This window comes from Eretmochelys imbricata, chromosome 1 (assembly GCF_965152235.1).
Source record: "Eretmochelys imbricata isolate rEreImb1 chromosome 1, rEreImb1.hap1, whole genome shotgun sequence".
Taxonomy (NCBI): Eukaryota; Metazoa; Chordata; order Testudines; family Cheloniidae; genus Eretmochelys; species Eretmochelys imbricata.
This window is the reverse complement of record NC_135572.1, coordinates 207524532-207550522: the sequence shown is the minus strand read 5'-3', so window position 1 is coordinate 207550522 and position 25991 is coordinate 207524532. Positions and strand designations below refer to the sequence as shown.

Genomic DNA, 25991 nt, shown 5'->3' with positions numbered 1-25991 from the left:
AGACTGACTTTGAGATGCTGTGAAGGAGTCAGGAGAGGCGTAGCCCTGCCTGGTACCATCTGCCAAGGGTTGCTCCAGCACTGCAGTGGTCTGCCTCTTCCTAGGACTTGGCCCTCCGACCAGGTCACTTTAAAGTCTTTCCCCTTCTGGGGTTGTCAACTAACAGAAACATGGGGAAATTATACAAATGAATCGTCTCAAAGCTGGGTTGAGGCTCTCTTCCTTCAGAGGGAGCTCATTGGGCTGTGGCCTTAAACTGAATTAAGAAATAATAGAAATGAATATCCCCTCTCAAAGGGAGTCAACATCTAGCCCTCCTTTCCTTCAGGGAGGAGCCATCAGGCATCTGGGGAGCTCCTGCCTTCAGTCAGCCCTCTCTCTAGGGACTGAGGGCTGAAGATCTGCTCTCCTCCCTGGTCTGCCATCAAGTAAGACAGGATTTCCCTCTTAAACACCTCCCTCCAATCCTGACATCTACCACAGGTGTGACTGGGCAGAGTCACCTGAACCCACATTAACTCATTAACCCCATGCTGCCCAGTGTGGGCTTTGTATACCCCATCATAGATGCTGAGAGAGGAAAAGAAAAAAGAGAGCGAGATCAGACAGATTATGAATATCAGACATTCCTTGTTTAAATTAACAGAAACTTCATGATGATACTCCATCTAGGAAGCCTGTTTCCCAGAACCTAGATTAGCTCTGATACGATTCTGAATAAAAGTATGATTTTTTAATAAATACCATTTTCTTTAAGAAATTTTTGGGTTACCCACAGTGGGCTGTTCCTGGAGATAAAGAAAATCTTCTGGCCTTTAAGGCCTTCACTGTAAAAAAAAAGTGTATTCTGACCTCATGAAGACAAGGCAATTGTAATTTTAAAACAAGTTAGCAGGTAAAGATAAACTCTATGCTCCATCAGAGTCTTTACTTTAACTGCCAACATGTGTGAAAACTACAAACTGCTTTGTCTTCCCTAGGATTTTACCTCCTGTTAAATCCCACATGTTAACTAACACAAGGTAAAAACACACCTTTTTTCCTAGTCAAGACACATCCTAAGAGGCAGAACGGGGTAAAAAAGGTACCTGGCCTCTAGCATTCAGCCAGAGGTTCAAGACAAGAAGTGGCCTATTCTCAAGAAGTGCAGCCAGAACAGCTGCTGCAGTCCGTTGTGGGGCACAAAGTAAAGCCTGGTGACTGCAAGAGTGACAAGAATGGGTGGTCTCAAGTTTACTAGGATCTAACTGTCAAGGTTCCTCCCCCACTCTGAACTCTAGGGTACAGATGTGGGGACCTGCATGAAAAACCTCCTAAGCTTATCTTTACCAGCTTAGGTCAAAACTTCCCCAAGGTACAAAGTATTCCACCCGTGGTCCTTGGAATGGCCGCTACCACCACCAAACTAATACTGGTTACTGGGGAAGAGCTGTTTGGACGCGTCTTTCCCCCCAAAATACTTCCCAAAACCCTGCACCCCACTTCCTGGACAAGGTTTGGTAAAAAGCCTCACCAATTTGCATAGGTGACCACAGACCCAAACCCTTGGATCTGAGAACAATGAAAAAGCATTCAGTTTTTTATAAGAAGACTTTTAATAGAAAATAGAAGTAAATAGAAATAAAGAAATCCCCCCTGTAAAATCAGGATGGTAGATATCTTACAGGGTAATTAGATTCAAAAACATAGAGAACCCCTCTAGGCAAAACCTTAAGTTACAAAAAAGATACACAGACAGAAATAGTTATTCTATTCAGCACAATTCTTTTCTCAGCCATTTAAAGAAATCATAATCTAACACATACCTAGCTAGATTACTTACTAAAAGTTCTAAGACTCCATTCCTGTTCTGTCCCTGGCAAAAGCAGCATACAGACAGACCCAGACCCTTTGTTTCTCTCCCTCCTCCCAGCTTTTGAAAGTATCTTGTCCCCTCATTGGTCATTTTGGTCAGGTGCCAGCGAGGTTACCTTTAGCTTCTTAACCCTTTACAGGTGAGAGGAGCTTTCCCCTGGCCAGGAGGGATTTCAAAGGGGTTTACCCTTCCCTTTATATTTATGACACTAACTTAAACACTGAGAATGTCAAGAATGTTAATGTTGGGAAGTGCTTTGAGATGCTAAAATGCAAGGTGCTGTATATGTGTTTTTATGTTTTGAAGAGGAAGGCAAGGAGGAAGAGGGAGAAGAAAAGAAAGCATCTGACCTCTGACAGCACTCACTGATGAGCTTTTATTAGTCTCCAACAAAAGGTGTAGGAGAAGGGAGAGTTTAGTTTGATACTGAGATTCTACTAACCCAGTGAGATTTTATTGCTGCCCACTCATAATTATATTATGACTAACATTTACAGCTGAGCCCTGTTGTCCAACTTACAAAGAAATAATGCTACAGAGACCACAGTCAAAGAAGATCTGATGAGGTTCAATAAGGATAAGTGCAGGGTCCTGCACTTAGGACGGAAGAATCCAATGCACCGCTACAGACTAGGGACCGAATGGCTAGGCAGCAGTTCTGCGGAAAAGGACCTAGGGGTGACAGTGGACGAGAAGCTGGATATGAGTCAGCAGTGTGCCCTTGTTGCCAAGAAGGCCAATGGCATTTTGGGATGTATAAGTAGGGGCATAGCGAGCAGATCGAGGGACGTGATCGTCCCCCTCTATTCGACATTGGTGAGGCCTCATCTGGAGTACTGTGTCCAGTTTTGGGCCCCACACTACAAGAAGGATGTGGATAAATTGGAGAGAGTCCAGCGAAGGGCAACAAAAATGATAAGGGGTCTAGAACACGTGACTTATGAGGAGAGGCTGAGGGAGCTGGGATTGTTTAGCCTGCAGAAGAGAAGAATGAGGGGGGATTTGATAGCTGCTTTCAACTACCTGAAAGGGGGTTCCAAAGAGGATGGCTCTAGACTGTTCTCAATGGTAGCAGATGACAGAACAAGGAGTAATGGTCTCAAGTTGCAGTGGGGGAGGTTTAGATTGGATATTAGGAAAAACTTTTTCACTAAGAGGGTGGTGAAACACTGGAATGCGTTGCCTAGGGAGGTGGTGGAATCTCCTTCCTTGGAAGTTTTTAAGGTCAGGCTTGACAAAGCCCTGGCTGGGATGATTTAACTGGGAATTGGTCCTGCTTCGAGCAGGGGGTTGGACTAGATGACCTTCAGGGGTCCCTTCCAACCCTGATATTCTATGATTCTATGATTCTATGATGATATCAAAATTATAAACTGGGAAATCATTTTCATTTCATGAGAAAAATAGGATTTTGGTGCCTAGGAGAATGAACAAATAAACGTAGCAATTGTACAAAACACTGTATTCCTGTCACAGACATTTCAACTCAGCTTCTCTTTTCCTTTAACTAAATTCTTCTTGTTTACATAGATCATCCATATGTTTCAAAAATAATAAAGCATCAAATATGTACATTTATAGTGAAGCTTTTCAGGTCAGAATATTGCTCTTTGCTGGCATAATTCCTGTCATTAAAAAAGATCATACGGCACATAACTTATTTTGTGCTATGATGATCTACAGGTCTAATTTACATCTCACAGTCTTAGCCTATTTTTTGTGTGCCATTTACTCACTGACAGGATGCTCACAAATTTCTGCTAAAGCATAAAACCTCTTTCTAAATTGTCTGACAGGTATATATCAACCTTCTTTATTCTCATTTGGAAGAAAATTGGTGCTATCATATTTGTGACTGGTACCAGACTAGAAGGCACTGAAAATGTTTCTCTTATTTCTCTCATGGAGAGGTCCTCATTCTGAGATGTGAATAGTGGCTAGCTTGCCATTCTGGAGGAAGGGACATTACTGTGGACTGTGCATAATATATATCTGTGCATGTCTGAATGAATAGGCCAAAAATTTTATGGCCAGTTTTCTGGGAAAGGAAAAGCTGCCAAGCAAATGGAGAGAGAACTGAACATCAGGATCCTGGGTTTCTATTCTTAACAATGCCACTGCCATTCTGGAAAACCATGGCCTAGACATGTAAACCCAAATTTTCAAAAGTGGCCTCAAATTTTGGGGAGCTTTTCCTATGGTCTGAAAAGTCATGAGGTACACTCCAGTTGAAATCAACCGTTTTTCCTGAACAGGACTACAAGAAGTCATAGAGGACGGGTGAAGTCCCAGAGATCTGGAGAAGGGCAAACACAGTACCTACCTTTAAAAGGGGGAATAAAGATGACCTTGGGACTTATAGATCAGTCAGCCTAACTTCTATACCTGAAAAGATACTAATTTCCTTCTTTGACAAGGTTACTGGCCTAGTGAATAGCTGGGAAGATGTGATAGATCTTGATTTTAGTCATGCTTCGGATGCAGTCTCACATGACATTTGCATAAGCAAACTAGGGAAATGTGGTCTAGATAAAATTACTATAAGATGGGTGCACAACTGGTTGAAAGACCAAGCTCAAAGAGTAATTATTTATGGCTCATTGTCAAATTGCAGGGCTTACCTAGTGGGATCTCACAGGGGTCAGACTTGGGTCTGTTACTATTAAATATTTTCATTAATGACTTGGATAATGGAGTTGAGAGTATGCTTATACTTAGGGCCGTACCAAATTCACAGTCCATTATGGTCAATTTCACGGCCATAGGATTTGAAAACTGGTAAATTTCATGTTTTCAGATGTTTAAATCTGAAATTTCACAGTGTTGTAAACGTGGGGGTCCCAACTCAAAAGAGGATTCTGTGGGGGTCACAAACCTGTTGTAGGGGGGTCATGGGATTGCCACCCTCACTTCTGTACTGCCTTTAAAGCTGGACTGTCCCTCCCCCGCCCAACCAGAGCTAAGTGCCCCCTTTGCTGGGGCAGTTCCAGCAGCACAGGGAAGATCAGACACAACTCCACAAGCCTCCTCAAGCTGCAGGAACCTCTGGGGTTGCTGCCCAGTCTCAGAGTGTCCTGCAGCAGGGGGAGGAAAGCAGACTAAGGGGGAACCTAATAACAGTCTTCAAATATGTGAAGCTTGTTAGACAGAGGACAGTGATCAATTGTTCTCCATGTCCACTGAAGGTAGGACAAGAAGTAATGTGTTATTCTGCAACAAGGGAGATTTACATTAGCTATTAGGAAAAGCTTTCTAATTACATCAGTAGTTAAGCACTGGAACAGGCTTCCAAGAGAGGTTGTGGAATCCCCTTCATTGGAGGGAACAGGTTGGACAAACACGTCAGGAATGGTTTAGATTTACGTGGTCTTGCCTCAACACAGGGGGCTAGACTTGATGACCTCTTGAGTCCCTGCCAGCCCCACATTTCTATTATTCATGTGAACTTAAAGGGCAATCAGCATGGTTTGTTAGGGTGAAACTATTGTATGAATAAAACTTTGGAAAAAAGTCTGTGGATGTTTTTAATATCATCCTATGTTTATGAAAAATTAAATATGGCTGGTTAGAAGGAAGACTTGTTATTTCTTTCCAACCCTTGAACAAATTATGGGTATACAAAAAGAGCTGTTTTATTAAAGACAGATTTCACAGACACTACATTTTCAAAAAGAGGGGTATATAAAGTAACTCCTGTGATAGTTCTTTGATGACCCAACTTTCAAAGTAAAGTAATGGATGATTCTCTGGGCTCCACATCAGGAGAATTGTCTTCACAGATTGATTCTTGAACACTTTGAGCCTGATTTTCAACTACTTAGCACTTAATGTAGTTATTCATAACTGTGCACAGTGAGTGTGAACTAAATATAAATACTATCATCAATGTGAGCTAAGAATTCTAATTTGGTGGCATTCTACACCACCCTACTTTGAAAGGTCTAAATGATATCCCAATCATTACGATGAATTATTTATATATTACAGTAGCACCTAGAAACTCCAATCAGGATTGAGGCCCCCATTGTGTTAGGAACTGTACACAAATACACGAGAAAAAGATGTTCCCTCCCCAAACGAGCTTACAATATAAGTAGATGAGGACAGACATCATCTTGATACAACCAACAGATGGGGGCAGCATAAGATAAGAGCAAGATGAGTAGTTAATTGACAAGGGGCAAGGCTGGGTAGAATCAGGTCATTTTTATATACTATTTGTAAACTAGTTTCACCCTTTGAGAGATAAAATTGTTCTTGTTCCCTCATATTTCATTTCTTGGGGATCTTGACACTTTTGGCAAGGTCCAGTTGAAAGGCTCTCATTGAATATAAATGTGAAAGAATGGAATTGGTCTATTTTTCCTTATATAGAGGCAAAGACTATTATTCTGGGAGGTAAGGCACATTCTGTCCATTTATCCACTGTAGGTTACAAGAAGAACCTGTCTCATGATCAGAAGCCATTTTCAGGGAAGTAACAGTTTTCTCTCTTGTTGAATGAGGTAAGAGTTGGGCGTAAGATGGACGTTCTCTAAATTGTTTCACTTTAACTGGGAAAACTTGTCACTGTTATGTGAGGATTAAAAAGTATGCTGAGCAAGAAATTTATGTCCTAGTTTGGACCATATGTGAGATCTTAGTTGTCCCTTTTTGTTCTTTTACATAACCAAAAAAGAGAAGTATTTGATATGTTTTTTTAAGAGAAAAGCATTTATTTCCTGCTACTTTAATGACTTGGTCTAGTACTTCCTTAAAAATTCCATAAAATCTGAAAGCCAACTCAAAGTTCCATGGTGTAACAAATCGTCCAGAGATACTAATTAATTTAGTTGCAATCTTAAGAAAAATCACAAAGAAGCATAAAGGCTGTTATGCAAATGAACAACAGCTACAATTTCATATAGGTAACGCCAACAGATCCCAGTTATCGGTGGGCAGGATCAAAACTGGGAACTCAGGGCCTGAGCCTCTACTGCATGAGCTAAAAGCCATATGGCTCTTAGCTAAGGCTGTAGAGCAGACTCATTAACCTCTAAGTGGTCTCAGTGCCACTAGAGGGGACAGAACACCACACCGAGGATGATGTGTGGGTTACAGATGCACCTCAGATACTGTGGACTTAGGCTCTAGCAACTGATCAGCAGTGCTTAATTTGTGCCAGAGCTTGCCAGGGCTGAGCCCCGGCACCTCTAAGCTTGGCATTTCATAGCCCTGGCACCTCTGAGCTTGCTGCATCAGTTATGAATGTATAAAAATTGCTTGAGCCCAGGCAGCTCTTTCATTACAAATTAAGCACTGCTAATCCATGGGGAGAAAAGAGATACTCCTAACAGCATAACTGGTGTGTTGTTATCTAAGACATTCAATTTCTGTATTTAAGCCCAGATCCACAAAGGGACTTAGGCACTTTACCTCAGATTTAGGTGCCCAAATCCCACTTTTAGGCCCGACTGCAGTCCATGAAACGCCCATGTGGTTGCCACCTAACCCTGTCAGCACATAAAGTCAGTCAGCACCTAAATTTTCACAGTAAAAGTTCCCTAGGCCATTCCAACAACTGTATTATTGGGGATCAGAGAGATCAGAAGCCCCCAGGTGATGATGGGGATGCCTTACCACAATGTCTCAATAACCTTGTCCCAAAAAGCTAGGATAGAGACAAGATAATAGTTAGTGAGACCATCAACTTCAAGAGATGGTTTCTTGAGCAAGGGCCTTACAACTCCTCGTCTCGTACATACTGCCTCTCTGTCCACCCTAAGAAAGGCATTAATGATCACAGTCAACAATGTACTCAGTACCTCTCTGCTGGAATTTACTAGCTATTAGGGGCATGGGTAACAACCAGATAGTAGATAGTAAACTAAGCTAGGCCAGCACAGCCAGAACCTCTGGGAGCAAAAGTGGCTGAAATTCAGATGATGTGGCATTTGACCTGTGAGATCTTATTTTCTAAACTTAACTCCTCACAGTGAGAAAATCTTATGCTTTCTTCCAAAGAGTGGTAGACTAGATTTACCAAGCTACCCACAACCCAGTACAGTTTCATGGATGCTAAGGTGAAAGGGAAGAAAACTTTCTTCCCCTCTGCCACAGCCATAGCACAGGATTTTAAAAAATTCTCCATGCTGCAACTGATCAATCTTAGCATGGAATGACTATCACTCAAACACTGACTTCAGTGTACCTGAACTTTATTTGTAACAAGTTATCTATACACCAAGGCCATCTGTATAGATGGCATATAAGGGGAGAGCATTTAGAAAACATGATACAGCAACTCCTCGCTTAACCTTGTAGTTATGTTCCTGAAAAATGCTACTTTAAGTGAAACATTGTTAAGCAAATCCAATTTCCCCATAAGAATTAATGTAAATAGGGGGGTTAGGTTCCAGGGAATTTTTTTTCGCCAGACAAAGGACTAATATTTTATATATATATATATATACACACATACATACATACACAGACACAGACACACACATATACACAGTATAAGTTTTAAACAAACAATTGAATACTGTACACAGCAATGATGATTGTGAAGCTTGGCTGAGGTGGTGAAGTCAGAGGGTGGAATATTTCCCAGGGGCTGCCTTAATGCTAAATGATGAACTAGCACTTGGCTGAGCCCTCAAGGGTTAATACATTGTTGTTAATGTAGCCTCACACTCTACAAGGTAGCACCAATGGAGGGAGGGGAGACAGCATGGCAGAGAGAGAAGGACGCGCATTGCTCCTTTAAGTACGCTAACCCCATTCTAAGTACATTGCCTTTTTAAGTAGATCAGCAAGTTGAGACAGCAGTCCTGAGCCCTGTCGTGCCATCCCCCTCCTGCTCTCTGGAGATGTGGGGGCAGGAGCGGGGCACCCTGACATTAGCATCCCTCTTTCCCTCCCCCACACTTGCACAGCAAGCAGGAGGCTCCCGGGAGCAGCTCCAAGGCAGAGGGCAGGAGCAGCACATGGCAGTGGGGGGAGGGACAGCTGAACTGCCGGCAATTCATAGCTTGCTGGGCGGCTGCTGCACAGGGAATTTAGTGGAGCAGAGGGCTGATGGGGGGCTGCCGGTCCACCCTGGTTCCAAGCCCCCACCAGCTCGCTGCAACGGGCTGCTCTTCCTGCAAGCAGCGGACAAAGCAGGCGGCTGCCAAACAACGTTATAAGGGAGCACTGTGCAACTTTAAACGAGCATGTTCTCTAATTGATCAACAACGTAATAATGAAACGACATTAACCGGGACGACTTTAAGTGAGGAGTTACTGTATTGATTGCCATATTTTGGATTTAGGGGCCTAGAATGACAGTTAGGCACAGAATGAATCCCTTTGTGGATCTAGCTTTAAATACAGCGTAGTTTTAAATGTTCCAAGCAAGAGAGGTTCCAGACCATCACATCATATTGTATATTTTTAGATCATTATCATGCCTCCCACACCCTTTGTGGTCACTGAGCCAAGCTGAATTTATTTAGCTCTTTCAATCTTGCCAATCAGTTTTTCCCACCCCCTAATCTTTTATGTTGTTATTCACTAAGTTTCTTCCAATTTGTTAACATTTTCCTGGTAAAGCCAACAATAGAATTAATATTCTACATGTGGTTGCAAGACAGCTGTAGGGAAGGGAGTTATTAGCTCTCTGATCTATGACTTGAGGCATCTGTGCTTGAAGTCCAAAACTACATTGGCCTTTTTTGGCACTGTATCACTTTGTCCACTCAAATTTCTCTCACCAGGAGACATGCACCGGTAAACAGATGCATTGTTCCTCAAGGGGAGGTGAGAAAAAAATAGAGTCCCGTCATTATAAAAGGTTGAGGAACTTGGAAAGCTATTAATAATTATTAATAAAGAGTAGGTAAGGAATACACAGAAACTATAGCTATTAATAAAGATTACACGCATCCTAAGATATGAAGAGAATCAGCTAATAAATTTACTGAAATCCTGACAATTATGTTTGAAAAAAATCATATCTGGGGAGACACTAGAAAAGTTGGAAGTTAAGAAACTGTATTACTGATATTCAAACAAAGGAAAGAAGAGTGATCCTGGCAATTACTGTCTTGTAAAACTAACTTTCATACCTAATAAAATAATGTAAGAAGAACTGAGCACACATCTAGACAATACTGGAACAACAGGCAGAATAATGGTAACTTCGCTAGTTGACTGGCCACATGCTGAAACAAAGTAGGCATTGAGTAGCTCTGCCTTCCTATCATCTTCTTTTACCAGCTCACCTTCTCCATTGAGCAGCGGACCCACTCCATCCTTGTTTTTTCTTTTCTTTTTTTGGTCTGATATATTTGAAGAACGGTTCCTGCTGTTTCTAACATTTCTTGCCAGCTGTAACTCGTTATTTGCCTTGGCTTTCCTGATTTTGTTCCTACATGCTCGCGCTTATTCCCATGTATACTTCCTTGGTGGCACACCCCTCCGTCCATTTTCTGTATACATCCTTTTAGGCTTTTAGATGTTTTTTTGAACTTTAGTAATACATTTAATAGTGACCCCTAAAATCTGAATTATTGGATTAATTTTCTCTAGATATATTAGGTCCATTTTCTAAAATGAATCACATTTTATTATTATTTCTACCCTATTATTTTCTACCTCTTTAGATCAGTTTGTGTGATTTCTCTGGTTTCGCTGGTGTTTGCAGCTGCGCACAATTTGGTATCAATGGCATATTTCATCAATATTGTTTTTATTCTCTTTCCTAGATCACTGATACAGATATTTAATAAGACAGTTTTAGCACTGATTACTATTCTACCCAACAGACACATCTTCCCAATGCCAGACATTATCACATACATTACCGTTTGTTTATGCTCTGTCATCCAGTTTTCAATCCATACAATAGTGTTTTTATTCAAGAAAATTGAAATTAATTTTTCAATTCAGATTTCAGGAGTCACTATCAAGTGACATCAACATTATTTTACTAGGGACAGAAGTTAGTGTCACAGGAAAGCAAGTGCTAGGGTCACTCTTCTTTACTTTTTTTAAAAAAATAAATATATATATATCACTACTACAGTTTGAGAGCCAAAGTGCTAGCCTTGTCAACCCCAAATAAACTTGGCTCACCCTGACTCCTCCCATTCCCCAGACCAGACCCCAGAAGAGGGAGAGAGGCAAGGGGATGGTGCCATGCTAAGCCCACCCTAAGCATGAAGAGGGACATCTATGCCTGAAGGCTCCCTTCATGTATGCGTAGGGCCCTACCAAATTCACTGTCCATTTTGGTCAATTTCACAGTCATAGGATTTTAAAAATCATAAATTTCATGATTTCAGCTATTTAAATCGGAAATGTCACGGTGCTGTAATTGTAGGGGTCCTGACCCAAAAAGGAGTTGGCGGACGGGGGAGGGGGGAGGTTTGCAAGGTTATTGTGGGTGGGGGGTTGCGGTACTGCTGCCCTTATTTCTGTGCTGCTGCTGGTGGCAGCCCTGCCTTCAGAACTAGGCAGCTGGAGAGCGGCGGCTGCTGGCCGGGAGCCCAGCTCTGAAGGCAGAGAGCCACTGCCAGCAGGAGCATAGACGTAAGGATGGCATAGTATGATATTGCCACCCTGACTTCTGTGCTGCTGTTCGCGGGGCATTCCCTTCAGAGCTGGGTGCCTGGCCAACAGCCGCCACTCTCTGGCCGCCCAGCTCTGAAGGCAGTGCAGAAGTAATGGTGGCAACACTGCAACCCCCCTAAAATAACCGTGTGACACCTCCCCCTTCAACTCCCTTTTGGGCAGGAACCCCAATTTGAGAAAAGCCGGTCTCCCCCATGAAATCTGTGTAGTATAGGGTAAAAGCACACAAATGACCAGATTTCATGGGGGGAGACGAGATTTCATGGTCCGTGACACATTTTTCATGGCCGTGAATTTGGTAGGGCCCTATGTATGTGTCTAAAATGGCATGATCTGACCCAACTATTTTCAGTTTATCTGCCCTCTTTTAAATGTTGGTTTAGGCTCCCTGGGATCAAGTTTTCCCCTCATTTACTGTTCCACTTCACTAAAATAATTAAAGAAGATAATTGAAGAATAAGACACACCAAGGAGTGCATTTAAGAGCTTATTATACTATGTTTCAAATGGTATTCTGAGACACAAATGGCTGAAACCTGACCTGACACCTGAGAAGTGCAACAGACACTATAAAATACATAAGCCTAAGTGTCTCATCACTCTTATGAAATGGAATTTATATATACAATTAGAAAATACACTCATGCATGCACTGTTACAGACACAGATAAACATCGCTGACAACCAGTCAGAATGGTTCAAATTTGTCCAAAAGTCTGAAGTCATTTCATTATAAAAAGTTACACACTCAAGTGTGCAATGATTTGCAAAATGTAATTACATGAAAAATGAGTGTTAAACAAGCAAAATGCTGAATGCTGCCAACAGAACTGTATGGGTTAATAGGTGGTTTTTAAGAAAGCCTTTTCAAACAAAGCCTTCAAAGGTTATCGTGCTACCTTATGGATCAGTTGGTAAAAATGTTTTGCCAAATGAATGTAAGGAAACTTAAAACTGTCGGCTTTCGCCTACCGTACCAAGATCAGTCTTAAGATCTGTTGGCAGACTTAACTTTCTTGATCCTTTAACTGAAACAACAGAAAAAGGAGAAAGGCAGTTGTTAATAATTAAGAAAGAAAAAGGAACGAGGGAGAACAACATGCCATCTTCTGGTTAAAATCATGTTGCACATTTTGTATCAGCGTAGAAAGGCTGAAATGGTGTTCAAATGTGTTCAGAAATGGTGTTTGCCTAGCATCATTCAGCAAAATAAATTCATTTAATCTGAAGACAGAAGCACTGGAGAAGCCAGTGTTCCAGCTGCAAAGAAGTGAATGGTCCTTTACAAAGTCTTTGCTGTGTATTGCAATATCTTACCTTACTATGACTGGCATACCAAAAAAGCAAATGAGATTAAGGCAAATATTACAAATGCTGGTGATGTAGCACTGCATACAAGTATTTTAATAACTGGAAATCAATTTAATAAGAGGGTGCTACTGAGTCAATGGGTTCTGATGACATCATACCTTAAGACAGCAACCGTAAAGGAGAGGGCTTATTGCGTATATGATGGAGGCAGCACACATTACTGTACATATTATAGATGAGGGGACAGGTTGCATAGAAATGAAATACAACAGCTTTAAGATAAAATTTAATATTTTCTAGAAATCAAAACACTATATTCAGTTTATTTCATTTGCTGAAAACTTAATTATGTGTACTTTAATGAGATTACCTGGAAAATGTTGAAATTAAGAATCTCTCGTTTTGCTTTTGTTCAGAAACTTTCCCTTCAATATCACTTCAACACAAACAACATTTTAAGCCATGAGCACCACTGAGGAATTCAAATGTAGCATGCCTTATAGCAGTCAAAGGGATTCTGGATTTGGATAAAATGCCTTAGGAATTCATTTATTGGGTACTTAGAAGATTGTTTTTCCAATGCAGAACTTTTATTTTAATTTCATAATTCATTTTTGTTTTCAGAAATGCATGCCACTCTTTTCTATATTCAAATCAGACCTATATTCCTGGTAATAAAAATGAACAATTAAATATTAATCAGCAAATTTTGAGATCTTATTTTATTACATTATTTAGAGCCCCATCCTGCAGTTGCCTTTCAAGTCCATGTAAGTTTTGATTAAAGAGGCTGAGCTGGTAAGTACGTGGTTACGTCCCTTAGCCAATCTGACACTTCACCCAAATTCACTTATGTGACTTTTTAAACACTAGTTCTAAAATCTTCAAATAGAGCTGGGTGAAAAATTTTGGTTAATCTTTTTTTCAGAGAAAAATGCAAATTCAGTGACACTTAAACATTTTGCAAATTTGCGAAGGTTTCACAGAATTATTTGTGTCAAACCTTCCTAAAAAAAGTCTACACATTTTGTTTTAACATTTTTGAAATTAAATGTTTCAACGTTTGTTTGAAATAACTTTTTGCTTAAAAATTTCTTATAACTTTATTTTAAAATATCAAAAATGTAAAAAAAAAAAAAAAAAAGCTTGAAATCAAAACAAATGTTTCATTTCAGGTTGAATGACACTTTTAATTTGACCCAAATTAATTTTTTTGGACTTTCTGATTCACCAAAATTTTGTAAAAAATCTGTTATGAATTTGACATGGAACATTTTTTTTCTTCACTTTTTGGAATTGCCATTGAATCAAAAAATCCATTATCGCACCACTTTAGCCCAGAGTTAGTCCCCTAAATACATAGCTGGGAACCTGAACAAAAGTGGCCTGGTTTTCAGAAAAGCTGATAATCCACAAACCTCACTGAATTTAGTAGGAGCTGCAGAGTTGCAGGTGCTCAGCAACTTTGAAAATGAGGCTACTTATATTCAGGTGACTAATTACGGATTTAGGCACTTAAGTCTATGCACCCAAGTTTGAAGAGTTTGGCCTAATAAAAAAAATGAACGAAAATCCCTCAAACAGTTAAACTGAACCCATCTCAATTAGTTTCTGTAAGAACAAATCACAAAGGAGGTTGTGACATTCGCAGGTTCAGCTATTTTCTGGTCATCTGGTCACTCAAGTTAGATTCTGATTCAGGGTGAAGAATTCACGTACCTGGTAGCTCTTGGTGGCACTAATCAAGTTGGCTGGCCACATTCACTTACCCACCACACCATTGCCTACTTCCAGATGCCAAGTCAGCCTCTTGTTATTCAATTCACTTGCGCTCCTCTGGCAAATGGGAGTACATTGACTCACACACCCTGACTCTAGCTAATAGGCAGGAAGTCACAACCAGAATGTTTTCACCCTGCATACCCTTCAGTTGGGGGGGAAACACGTGGAATAATTTTTAAGATGTAATTCTATAAAAACTGGCAGACTGATCAAATATCTGCATCTGTGTTCCTCCTCTCTCCTATGTTGTTTTCCTCTCTGACCACTGCATTTTAGCTTCCCTGCTCTCATGTGCCATTTCCCTCTGTTTTTATCGGAGGTTGCACAGGGTAACTAAGAGCAAAGTTTGGCCTAGTATCTTGTTATACCAATTCACGTTCTTGGGCCACATTGTTGAGGAGTGCTGTAAAAATCTTGTCATGACAGAAAGAGGGACAGGCATACATATTTTGGCACATTCTTTAATTCTCAGTTTCTTCCTGACTAATGGTTCCAAATGACCTGGGCTAGAAGAAACCAGGTCAAGGCAGTTTTCAGGTCTCAAGGTGAAGTGACAGGGTAATTGTGGATTTAAGCAAGGAACTAAACCCTCAGAAAATAACTATCAGAAGTAATTAATTCACCTTTCTCTTATGCTGAAAGTGGAGAAATCTGCCAGGATTCTCAACAATAAAGAACTCACCTCACCCACACACAATCTCAACTCTCCTGTTTGTCCACAGAGTTTAGACACCAGCCTTGTCATGAAATAGCTGTGGCACTGACTTACAATGAAAGGTGCACACCAAGCATCGCCCTTTTGCTTTTAGAATTGTCAAGTCCTAGACTGTCAACAAAAAGCTTTAAGAATCTGTGTTCATCTGCGTTATATTAAAACATATTCAGTCATTCTAATAAAGCAATGACTCCCCTACATCATGTGATATGGTTCAATTCTTTGATATCGGTCTCATTCTCCAGTATAGGTTTGCTTCACACTTTTCAAAAGAGAAATGTTTTCCTTCACAGCTATTGTCTGAGACAAGGTAAAGGGTGATTTAAATATTTGGGAAAAGTGCAGTAAAATATGGCTGACCCAAATAGTATCACTCACTACCCAACAGTAGTTATTTTCATAGTTTGGATGGTCTTATATTCTATGCTAAAGTCTCAAAGTCATGCTGCATCAATTCAAAGGATTTCTTAAATCAATTTATTTGGTGGTTTAATTTTAAACACTGCAACAGTCAAATGCAGGACAAGCAGAACAGGGCTGTGGGGAAGCGAACAGAATCAAGTATTATGAATATCAAAAATATTAGTAATATTCACATTTGGATAAATAATCTGAACACTGCTACTTATGTATTGACTCAGAAACACACTGGGAGTAGATTCTGTTGATTTGTTCAGCAGCATACCCAGTGCTTAACTAGTTGGTCCTCAACAATCTTTGCTTGCAGAGAGACCATATGGAGTGCTTATAAGTGTGTTTACGTATATCTCCCTTTCAAAAACCCTTCCTGTTTTTGGGCTGCCACCATATACTCTTTCCTACAGATCCCAAGGGAAGAGAGAGAGAATGCATAGCCCTCTCTTGTGTAGGAACAGCGATAAGCACCAGCACTGGCATGGCCTGCTTTGGTCCTGAGGAAAGAGAAGACGACCAGACTTTGGGTATGTGTACACTTCAAGTTGGAAGTGTAATTCCCAGCTCATGGAGACATTCCCATGCTAGCTCTTATTGAGCCAGTGTGTTAAAAATGAAGTGTAACTGTGGTGGCACAAGGGAGTAGCTGCCTCAAGTATATACCCATCTGATATGTAAGGCACATACTTGGGGCAGCTAGCCACTCATGTTGCTGTGCCTGCTCTTAATTGTAGTGTGCTGGCTGGGTCAGAGCTTGCACAGGTATGTGGTTGAGGAAACAGTGGGTGCATAGGATTTTACAGGGAACCCCTGCATCAGGTATATGCATATTAATTTGCCAAAGGGTGACATGTGAGGTCTCTACTTTTTTGGTTTGCTGAAAAATTCACATTTTTTCCTTTTCTTTCTTTTCACCTGAAGCAACTTTAAAAAAAAAATTCAGTTTGGCCACTGAACCAAAAAAATCAATTATTTGCACAGCTCTACTGGCATCAGCTAGGTTTTGATATACCAGCTGTATAGTTTTAACATATCCGATTTCAGTATTATAGGTACTATTCCTGTGGTGCGAAGATTACACTGGAGACTTAACCATAGCACACTCCACTCATGAGTAGATCTACAACAAGAAACCAAAGTACAGAGGGGAAACAAGGGCAAGAAAACTGATTGGGTTTAAGCTTTGAAGGAATTAGTATAAACTCTGAGTAATACAACTATTCTTTTAAAATTATAGGTTTCAGCAGACAAAGATGTGCTTGCAGCCATGACATTTTGTGTTGTTATTCTGTCAGATTTCACAACAGAAACACGGTCAAAGACTATCTCTACCTGGATGGAATTGGCATTGGTGATTCATTAGGTAGTACTCTCCCGTCTTACTCAGAGCTGGTCTACACTACGGGGCGCGGAGGGAAGGATCGATCTAAATTATGCAACTTCAGCTACGTGAATAACATAACGGAAGTCAACGTACTTAGATCTACTTACCATAGTGTCTTCACTGAGGTGTGTCGATGGGAGATGCTCTCCCGTCCATTTCCCTTGTGCTTCTTGTTGAGGTGGAGTACTGGAGTCGACACTAGGATGATCGGCGGTCGATTTATCGCATCTATACTAGACACAATAAATCGACCCTTGCTGGATTGATCACTGCCCGTTGATCCAGCTGGTAGCATAGACAAGCTCTCAGTGCTGAATGAATTCCCTAGCACAGTGGGGTGGGGGTGAAACTCTAGTCTGCTGGAGGTGCTATATTTTGAGTGAAATGTAAAACAGAGTTCTCGATCATCTGTAGTTATTAAAATTCCTATAGAATGTTTCTTAAATTAGGGGGTCTAACCCTATTGGCTAAATTCTCCTTGCAGATTCAACTGCATATGGCATTCTTCATTCCCTGTCCCAAACTGTTGATATTGAAAGTCAGAACATTTAAAACTGATAAAAGGAATTGTTTTTACTCAATGCAATATTAGCAGGTGAAACTCACTGCCAAAGGACATAACTAAGACTAAGAATTTAACAGCTTTCAAAATAAGCTGAATTCTTATTGCTGATTTTCTCAACTGCAGCTTATGGCTGTGCAGACCTTAAAATCAGGCAACTTATTTAGTTGCCTTACTATAAACTGATGAACCTAAAATATGAGGCACCTGTGTTTGAAAATCTTGGCTTGTGCATCTATAGCACATTTCATCTGATCTCAAACCAGTTTAGAAACTATCACAATGCCCTGTGAGACTGGAAAGGGAAATATGTGTGAATTTTCTACTCCTAGCTATTTTGGCAGGTTAAAAATATAAGAGACGTTTCAGGGAGTGACAAAACACTCATAGTTCTTAAATATCTTGTCAAATTAAGCTCAGACTTTCCTAAAAAAATAAAGAAAAAAGAAAAGAAAAAATAGACAACAGGAGAAGCCCTTACATAAAATAAGTTCCTTCCAGAAGAAATTTTTGAGGTTGTATGGTGGAAAGGTTTGAAAAACCAGTTTTATTGGAAAGCTAGTTATAACCGCAACTATGCAATCACTACTGCTGCTCTTCTGTTACTTGGAATCTCATAAGAAAGCCTGTTGTCATTAGATTTCCAGTCAAATTTTGCAGACTCAGATATTGATAATTGAAGTAGGCTCGGATAAGATTCCGAACTTCAGAATGATTAACATAACCATTAAACCTAGCAAGGGGTTCCTTCTAACACTATAAAAATGGTTATGCCTAGTGCTGCCAACTGTAATCAAATTACAAAATATTTTATATTCTAATCTCATGTTCTCATGTGCTCAAATGTTTTAAAATATTTATTTTTTGCTCTGACAGCTTCTTTGCTTGGTCTCTGACACATGAGTTTTATTTTTAATTTGAGCCAAATCCCAGGCCTGGCATTGGCTGCAGGTATAGCAGGGTGGGGCTAGCTGAACCCACAGGTTTTCTTTAACCCCTGCTATGCACGGTAGCAGTTTCTCTGCTCCTTCACACACCTAATGATGACACTTAAATAGGCCTGGCAGAATTTGATTTTTAATTTTTTATAAGTTTGATGGCTAATATTGATGTTTACTTTTAAGCATTTTATTTGATTTTTATTGATTTAAATGTTTACACTGGTGGAAAATTATGGAATTCAGAATATGGAGGGTCAGACAATAATTATTTATCGTAGATACTGAGATTCAAAAAGTTAAAACTTTATAACCACTGAAACAAAAATTGTCAACATCACATGTCAAAATATACAAAATAAATATCCTTAAATCGAACTCTAAGTTCCCAAGCAGCATTTTTCTTTACTTTGCCTATCTGTAAATTTCAATTATCTACTGAATTATCTGTGTGTGTGTGTGTGTGTGTGTGTGTGTATATGTGCTCTCAGTTGCATGTCTAACTGTTATAACTTAGTGTACATATAGCCAAATAAACAAGGGACAGAAATATCTGTTCCTAAAAGTTCCTGAATCAATTTTCCTTAATGAGGTATGGTGAAAAATAGTAAGTTTACTAAATAAGGCACTGATCCTAAAATCTGTTATGTATGGGTTCATGCAGAGCCCTGTTTACTTTATTCATGGCATAAAAGTTTCATCTGAAGCCTCAGAGTTTATAGCCTGGTTTTTCAGAGCAATACTGAGCACTAACAGTTCCAACGGCAGAGTGAAGGTAGTATACAGACTTAACTTTTGAACTCCAAATCACAGACGATAAATAAAAATGTAATTTGGCTTTCTTCATTCTAAGAATGAATCTTGCACTCCTGAGTTAAAATAAGGCAACATAATAACACCCACAAAGAGCGAGCTCAAAACATCAATCAACATATTTCTTTCCACTGTCTGAGATTTTTAAACAGGCAATAAATCAATCAAATGTCACTGTATGGTAAACCATACTGTCATCGTGAGAGAGACATTTAAAAAGAGAACTGTTTACATTCTGCAATTTTTACTAATTCATGTTTCCATTAAAAGAAGACTTTTTGTGCAATCTGCCACAACCCAGGTATCCACATACAAACAGAATTTTCCAAATTTTTTTGATAAAGTTCATTTCCCATCTATCTACAGTATCATGAATCCAACACTAGCATTTAAATGCTAATCAAATTCCACGGGCATACCAGCAAAAAGACTGTTCTCCATCTCTCCTGCCAAACCCCATCGAAATGTGGGCCTGAATTTTTTTCCATTACTCAAAAGACAGTATGTGGTACACTGAGGTTGAGAAATCCTTCCCTCAAGCCATGTAATTCTATGTTCTAGTCCAAAGGGTATTCAGGATGGCCTTTTGATTTTCCAGTTTTATTCACTGCATCTCTGTGGCCTCTAAAATCATACAACAGGGCTAAGTCAAAAGATAATCTCATGTAAGAGGTTTAAATTATTGCCTACTGGAACAGGTTGGATTTGTACTGTAACTAGGACACTGTCATCATGTATAAAGAAAAGGAGTACTTGTGGCACCTTAGAGACTAACCAATTTATTTGAGCATGAGCTTTCGTGAGCTACAGCTCACTTCATCGGATGCATACTGTGGAAACTGCAGAAGACGTTATATACACAGAGACCATGAAACAATACCTCCTCCCACCCCACTCTCCTGCTGGTAATAGCTTATCTAAAGTGATCATCAAGTTGGGCCATTTCCAGCACAAATCCAGGTTTTCTCACCCTCTGCCCCCCCCCCCCCACACACACAAACTCACTCTCCTGCTGGTAATAGCCCATCCAAAGTGACCGCTCTCTTTAAAATGTGTATGATAATCAAGGTGGGCCATTTCCAGCACAAATCCAGGTTTTCTCACCCTCCCACTCCCCTCCAAAAACCACACACACAAACTCACTCTCCTGCTGGTAATAGCTCATCCAAAGCGACCACTCTCCCTACAACGTGCATGATAATCAAGGTGGGCCATTTCCAGCACAAATACAGGTTTTCTCACCCCCCCCCACCCCCATACACACACAAATCCATTACAAATCCATTACAATCTACATACCACACAGACTATGCTGACAGCTTGTGCCACACGCTCTCAAAGAAACTGCGGAATCACCTGATCAACATCCTCTACAGCAAACAGGGAAAGATTAAGAATGAGCTCTCAAAAATGGATACTCTCATAAAAAACCAACCTTCCACACAAACTTCCTCTTGGCTGGATTTTACTAAAACTAGAGAAGCCATTTACAACGCATACTTTGCTTCTCTACAAAAGAAAAAGGACACTAAACTTTCTAAACTACTACATGCTAAAAGGGGCCACAGCAATGGTTCCCTCAACCCACCCAGCAATATTGTTAACCTATCCAACTATACTCTCAGCCCAGCAGAAGCAGCTGTCTTATCTCGGGGCCTCTCCTTCTGCCCCTCCACCCCCACGAACATGATACAGTTCTGTGGTGACCTAGAATCCTATTTTCAACATCTACGACTCAAGGAATATTTCCAAAATACCTCTGAACAACATTCTAATCCACAGAGGCCTCCCTACCAACATTACAAAAAGAAGGATTCTAGGTGGACTCCTCCTGAAGGTCGAAACAGCAGACTGGACTTCTACATAGACTGCTTCCGCCGACGTGCACGGGCTGAAATTGTGGAAAAGCAGCATCACTTGCCCCATAACCTCAGCCGTGCAGAACACAATGCCATCCACAGCCTCAGAAACAACTCTGACATCATAATCAAAAAGGCTGACAAAGGAGGTGCTGTTGTCATCATGAATAGGTCGGAGTATGAACAAGAGGCTGCTCGGCAGCTCTCCAACACCACTTTCTACAAGCCATTACCCTATGATCCCACTGAGAGTTACCAAAAGCAACTACAGCATTTGCTCAAGAAACTTCCTGAAAAAGCACAAGATCAAATCCGCACAGACACACCCCTGGAACCCCAACCTGGGATATTCTATCTACTACCCAAGATCCATAAACCTGGAAATCCTGGACGCCCCATCATCTCAGGCATTGGCACCCTGACAGCACGATTGTCTGGCTATGTAGACTCCCTCCTCAGGCCCTACGCTACCAGCACTCCCAGCTACCTTCGAGACACCACTGACTTCCTGAGGAAACTACAATCCATCGGTGATCTTCCTGATAACACCATCTTGGCCACTATGGATGTAGAAGCCCTCTACATCAACATTCCACACAAAGATGGACTACAAGCCGTCAGGAACACTATCCCCGATAATGTCATGGCTAACTTGTGGCTGAACTTTGTGACTTTGTCCTTACCCATAACTATTTCACATTTGGGGACAATGTATACCTTCAGATCAGCGGCACTGCTATGAGTACCCGCATGGCCCCACAGTATGCCAACATTTTTATGGCTGACTTAGAACAACGCTTCCTCAGCTCTCATCCCCTAACGCCCCTACTCTACTTGCGCTATATTGATGACATCTTCATCATCTGGACCCATGGAAAAGAAGCCCTTGAGGAATTCCACCATGATTTCAACAATTTCCATCCCACCATGAACCTCAGCCTGGTCCAGTCCACACAAGAGATCCACTTCTTGGACACTACAGTGCTAATAAACAATGGTCACATAAACACCACCCTATACTGGAAACCTACTGACCGCTATTCCTACCTACATGCCTCCAGCTTTCACTCTGACCACACCACACGATCCATCGTCTACAGCCAAGCTCTGCGATACAACCGCATTTGCTCCAACCCCTCAGACAGAGACAAACACCTACAAGATCTCTATCAAGCATTCTTACAACTACAATACCCACCTGCGGAAGTGAAGAAACAGATTGATAGAGCCAGAAGAGTTCCCAGAAGTCACCTACTACAGGACAGGCCTAACAAAGAAAATAACAGAACGCCTCTAGCCGTCACCTTCAGCCCCCAACTAAAACCCCTCCAACGCATTATTAAGGATCTACAACCTATCCTGAAGGATGACCCAACACTCTCACAAACCTTGGGAGACAGGCCAGTCCTTGCCTACAGACAGCCCCGCAACCTGAAGCAAATACTCACCAACAACCACATACCACACAACAGAACCGCTAACCCAGGAACCTATCCTTGCAACAAAGCCCGTTGCCAACTGTGCCCACATATCTATTCAGGGGACACCATCAAAGGGCCTAATAACATCAGCCACACTATCAGAGGCTCGTTCACCTGCACATCCACCAATGTGATATATGCCATCATGTGCCAGCAATGCCCCTCTGCCATGTACATTGGTCAAACTGGACAATCTCTACATAAAAGAATAAATGGACACAAATCAGATGTCAAGAATTATAACATTCATAAACCAGTCGGAGAACACTTCAATCTCTCTGGTCACGCAATCACAGACATGAAGGTCGCTATCTTAAAACAAAAAAACTTCAAATCCAGACTCCAGTGAGAAACTGCTGAATTGGAATTCATTTGCAAATTCTGTCAGAGCTGCAACTATTAATTTAGGCTTAAATAGAGACTGGGAGTGGCTAAGTCATTATGCAAGGTAGCCTATTTCCCCTTGTTTTTTTCTACCCCCCCCCCGACATTCTGGTTAAACTTGGATTTATGCTGGAAATGGCCCACCTTGATTATCATGCACATTGTAAGGAGAGTGGTCAGTTTGGATGAGCTATTGCCAGCAGGAGAGTGAGTTTGTGTGTGTGTGTGGGGGGCGGGGGGTGAGAAAACCTGGATTTGTGCTGGAAATGGCCCACCTTGATTATCATGCACATTGTAGGGAGAGTGGTCACTTTGGATGAGCTATTACCAGCAGGAGAGTGAGTTTGTGGGGGGGGGGGGGGGGGGGCAGAGGGTGAGAAAACCTGGATTTGTGCTGGAAATGGCCCAACTTGATGATCACTTTAGATAAGCTATTACCAGCAGGAGAGTGGGGTGGGAGGAGGTATTGTTTCATGGTCTCTGTGTATATAACGTCTTCTGCAGTTTCCACGGTATGCATCCGATGAAGTGAGCTGTAGCTCACGAAAGCTCATGCTCAAATAAATTGGTTAGTCTCTAAGGTGCCACAAGTACTTCTTTTCTTTTTGCGAATACAGACTAACACGGCTGTTACTCTGAAACCTGTCATCATGTATAAAATAAGGAGTATTCTGTCAGAGCTGCATCGTTAACTCAGGGTTCTCATATTCACAGCACAGGCTCTACAAGTAGAGTCATCGGTGACAAATGACAAATGGTGGAAAAATAGGAGTTTAAACAAATAATTGTATGGAATTCTTGAGTGTTCCTGGGTTAAACTATATTTAATAGTCCTGATGTTACACTATTAGTACCAAGGGGCAGAAGTACAAAATCCACAAGGAGCAGGTTTGATGCTGCAAGTACCATTTTTCAGGGGAACCTGGAGTTTGCCATTGCAGCCAAAGCACTGGATAGGATCAAACCAGGAGTCGGGCATGGCAGGATATGTGATTTATCCAAGCAGCCCCCATCAGGAGAGTTCTTATGGAGGCCTGGCTGCAACTGAAAGGACCCTGGATTCTTGACAGAATCCAGCCACATGTTTTGTTCTGGAGGTGAAACTGGGAGTCGTTCACTATGCCCAAGAAGAGAAATTTGCACCCTCTTGCATCAGTGAAAGTGACTCTGGCCCTCTGAATCTACTTTCTGATTCTGATGTATTTGTGGCGGACCAAGTCCTACTGCCTCTTCTGTGGAGAGGACTGTGCAGAGACTGCTATGGAGCCTAGTTCCATGGGCTCCTTGTGTGCCACGTCAAATGAATGCTGTGGGGATCAAAGGGGGACTAGCGGGATTGTGGTTAGTGAATCCATAACAACGCAGATTTACCAATCATCTCCTCAAGAAAAGCAAGGACCAATAATTACAAGGGTTATTGAAGCCCTGAGACTACATTAAGCTTCTCAGCGGTTCTTGCAGATTTCCACTCATAAATTCCCTGGAAATCCCATTTTCATAGTTTAGTTACTCCAAGTGTGAGGGGCCCCAGACTTGCCCACTTCTGCAGCTGATATACTGAAATTGAACCATCTTTGCATTTTGCAAATCCACTACCCTTTCTGACATATTAAATAGGCTCATATGAAAAAAACATTTTACTTTAAACCAGAGGTATTTTTGAATGACAGCCACTGCCAATAAAATTTCAGCTGGTGACTAAGTTTTACATTTCAAAGACATAAATACAATAAATATTGGTGTGCTTAGAAGAACTAAGATAGGTAACATGCATAAAAAAAGTCATGGTTTGCCCTGACTACTGCTTTCCAAAAAGACAAACAGTGGAACAAATGTAAGCTCCAGTGCAAAATAACTGCAAATCAACTGATCTAAAGCAGATAGTTTTGGACAGCATTAGAAAAAAATGCACTTAACTTTACTACCATAAGTAGTCCCAATGGCACCTCATCCCTACAAGAGTTAAGCACATGCGTAAGTATTTGCAAGGTTGAGGCCTACGTGAGAATCTCATTTAATATTGAAAAGAGAAAGTAAATTTCTAGCCTCAATGGCTGAAGAGAAAAGTTTGAAAATGCAAACCCCACTGGCTCAAAAAACAGAAGGTAAATAAAAAGAGTCCCAAATTTGTTATTTTTAAGCCAATTTCTCTAGTTTGGGGGGGCCTAACTCGTGATTTTAATTTCTGGGGGCTGACAATACTGTTCTATCCAGTTTCACTTTCATGTTTTCAGATCTGCAAAGTTTAAGTTAAAAATACTACAGAGACTGTTTCTTTTTTTAAAATAACTAATTCTGTTGCAGTTTTAAAAATGCCATTTAAACTTTTATATTGGTCTTAGGTTTTGTAACATACTAATTGCTGGGCCAGATTTGGAGTGACCACGTCCCTTTAAAGTTTAATAAAATATGGGAGCCAAAGGCTGAAGATTTGAAGAGCATGTTTGTGGATGTTTACCTCCTCATGAATAAGAGAAAGAGAAAATAGGATAGTAGCTAAAAATACTTACCAGATGGATGGAAAGGAATTGCTGTTTGCAGCCCCAGAGGCAAAATGGCCACCTTAGGGCTGTAGCTGCTTCTCTCCACCAAATTTAAAGGACCAGCTATTAGAAGACAGTGCTAGGCAATGCTCCTTTAAGACAGTGAGCCCATGCTGGGACAGATCAACACTGACTAGACAATTACAAAAGAAGTTCCTAGGGAAAGAGCTGAACTTGCTTGACAGACTTACAATTAAAAGCAATATCCTGAATGAATTTTACTGAATTAAGTTAAACCTTATTGAATTAGTTTCAATGTCTTTGGAGTTCACTGATTTAAAAATGCAATTATGTATGTGTTACTGTGGAATTGTTCATATTTCCATGGGAAGGGTAAACAGGAGAAAAGCAGG

The 25991-nt window shown here is 40.9% G+C and overlaps 1 protein-coding gene across 3 annotated transcripts in view; it reads right to left on the bottom strand.

Moving 5' to 3' along the window:
* The window catches only part of STXBP5L (syntaxin binding protein 5L), a 433225-nt gene that overhangs the window by 46780 nt on the left and 360454 nt on the right, over nt 1–25991 (bottom strand). The window contains exon 22 of one of the 3 annotated variants that reach the window (XM_077807341.1): nt 12430–12480. The exons of the other annotated variants lie outside the window; for them this stretch is intronic. Coding sequence (XP_077663467.1) covers nt 12430–12480 — 51 coding nt within the window. The remainder of the gene's footprint in view (nt 1–12429; nt 12481–25991) is intronic. 3 annotated transcript variants of the gene reach the window in all.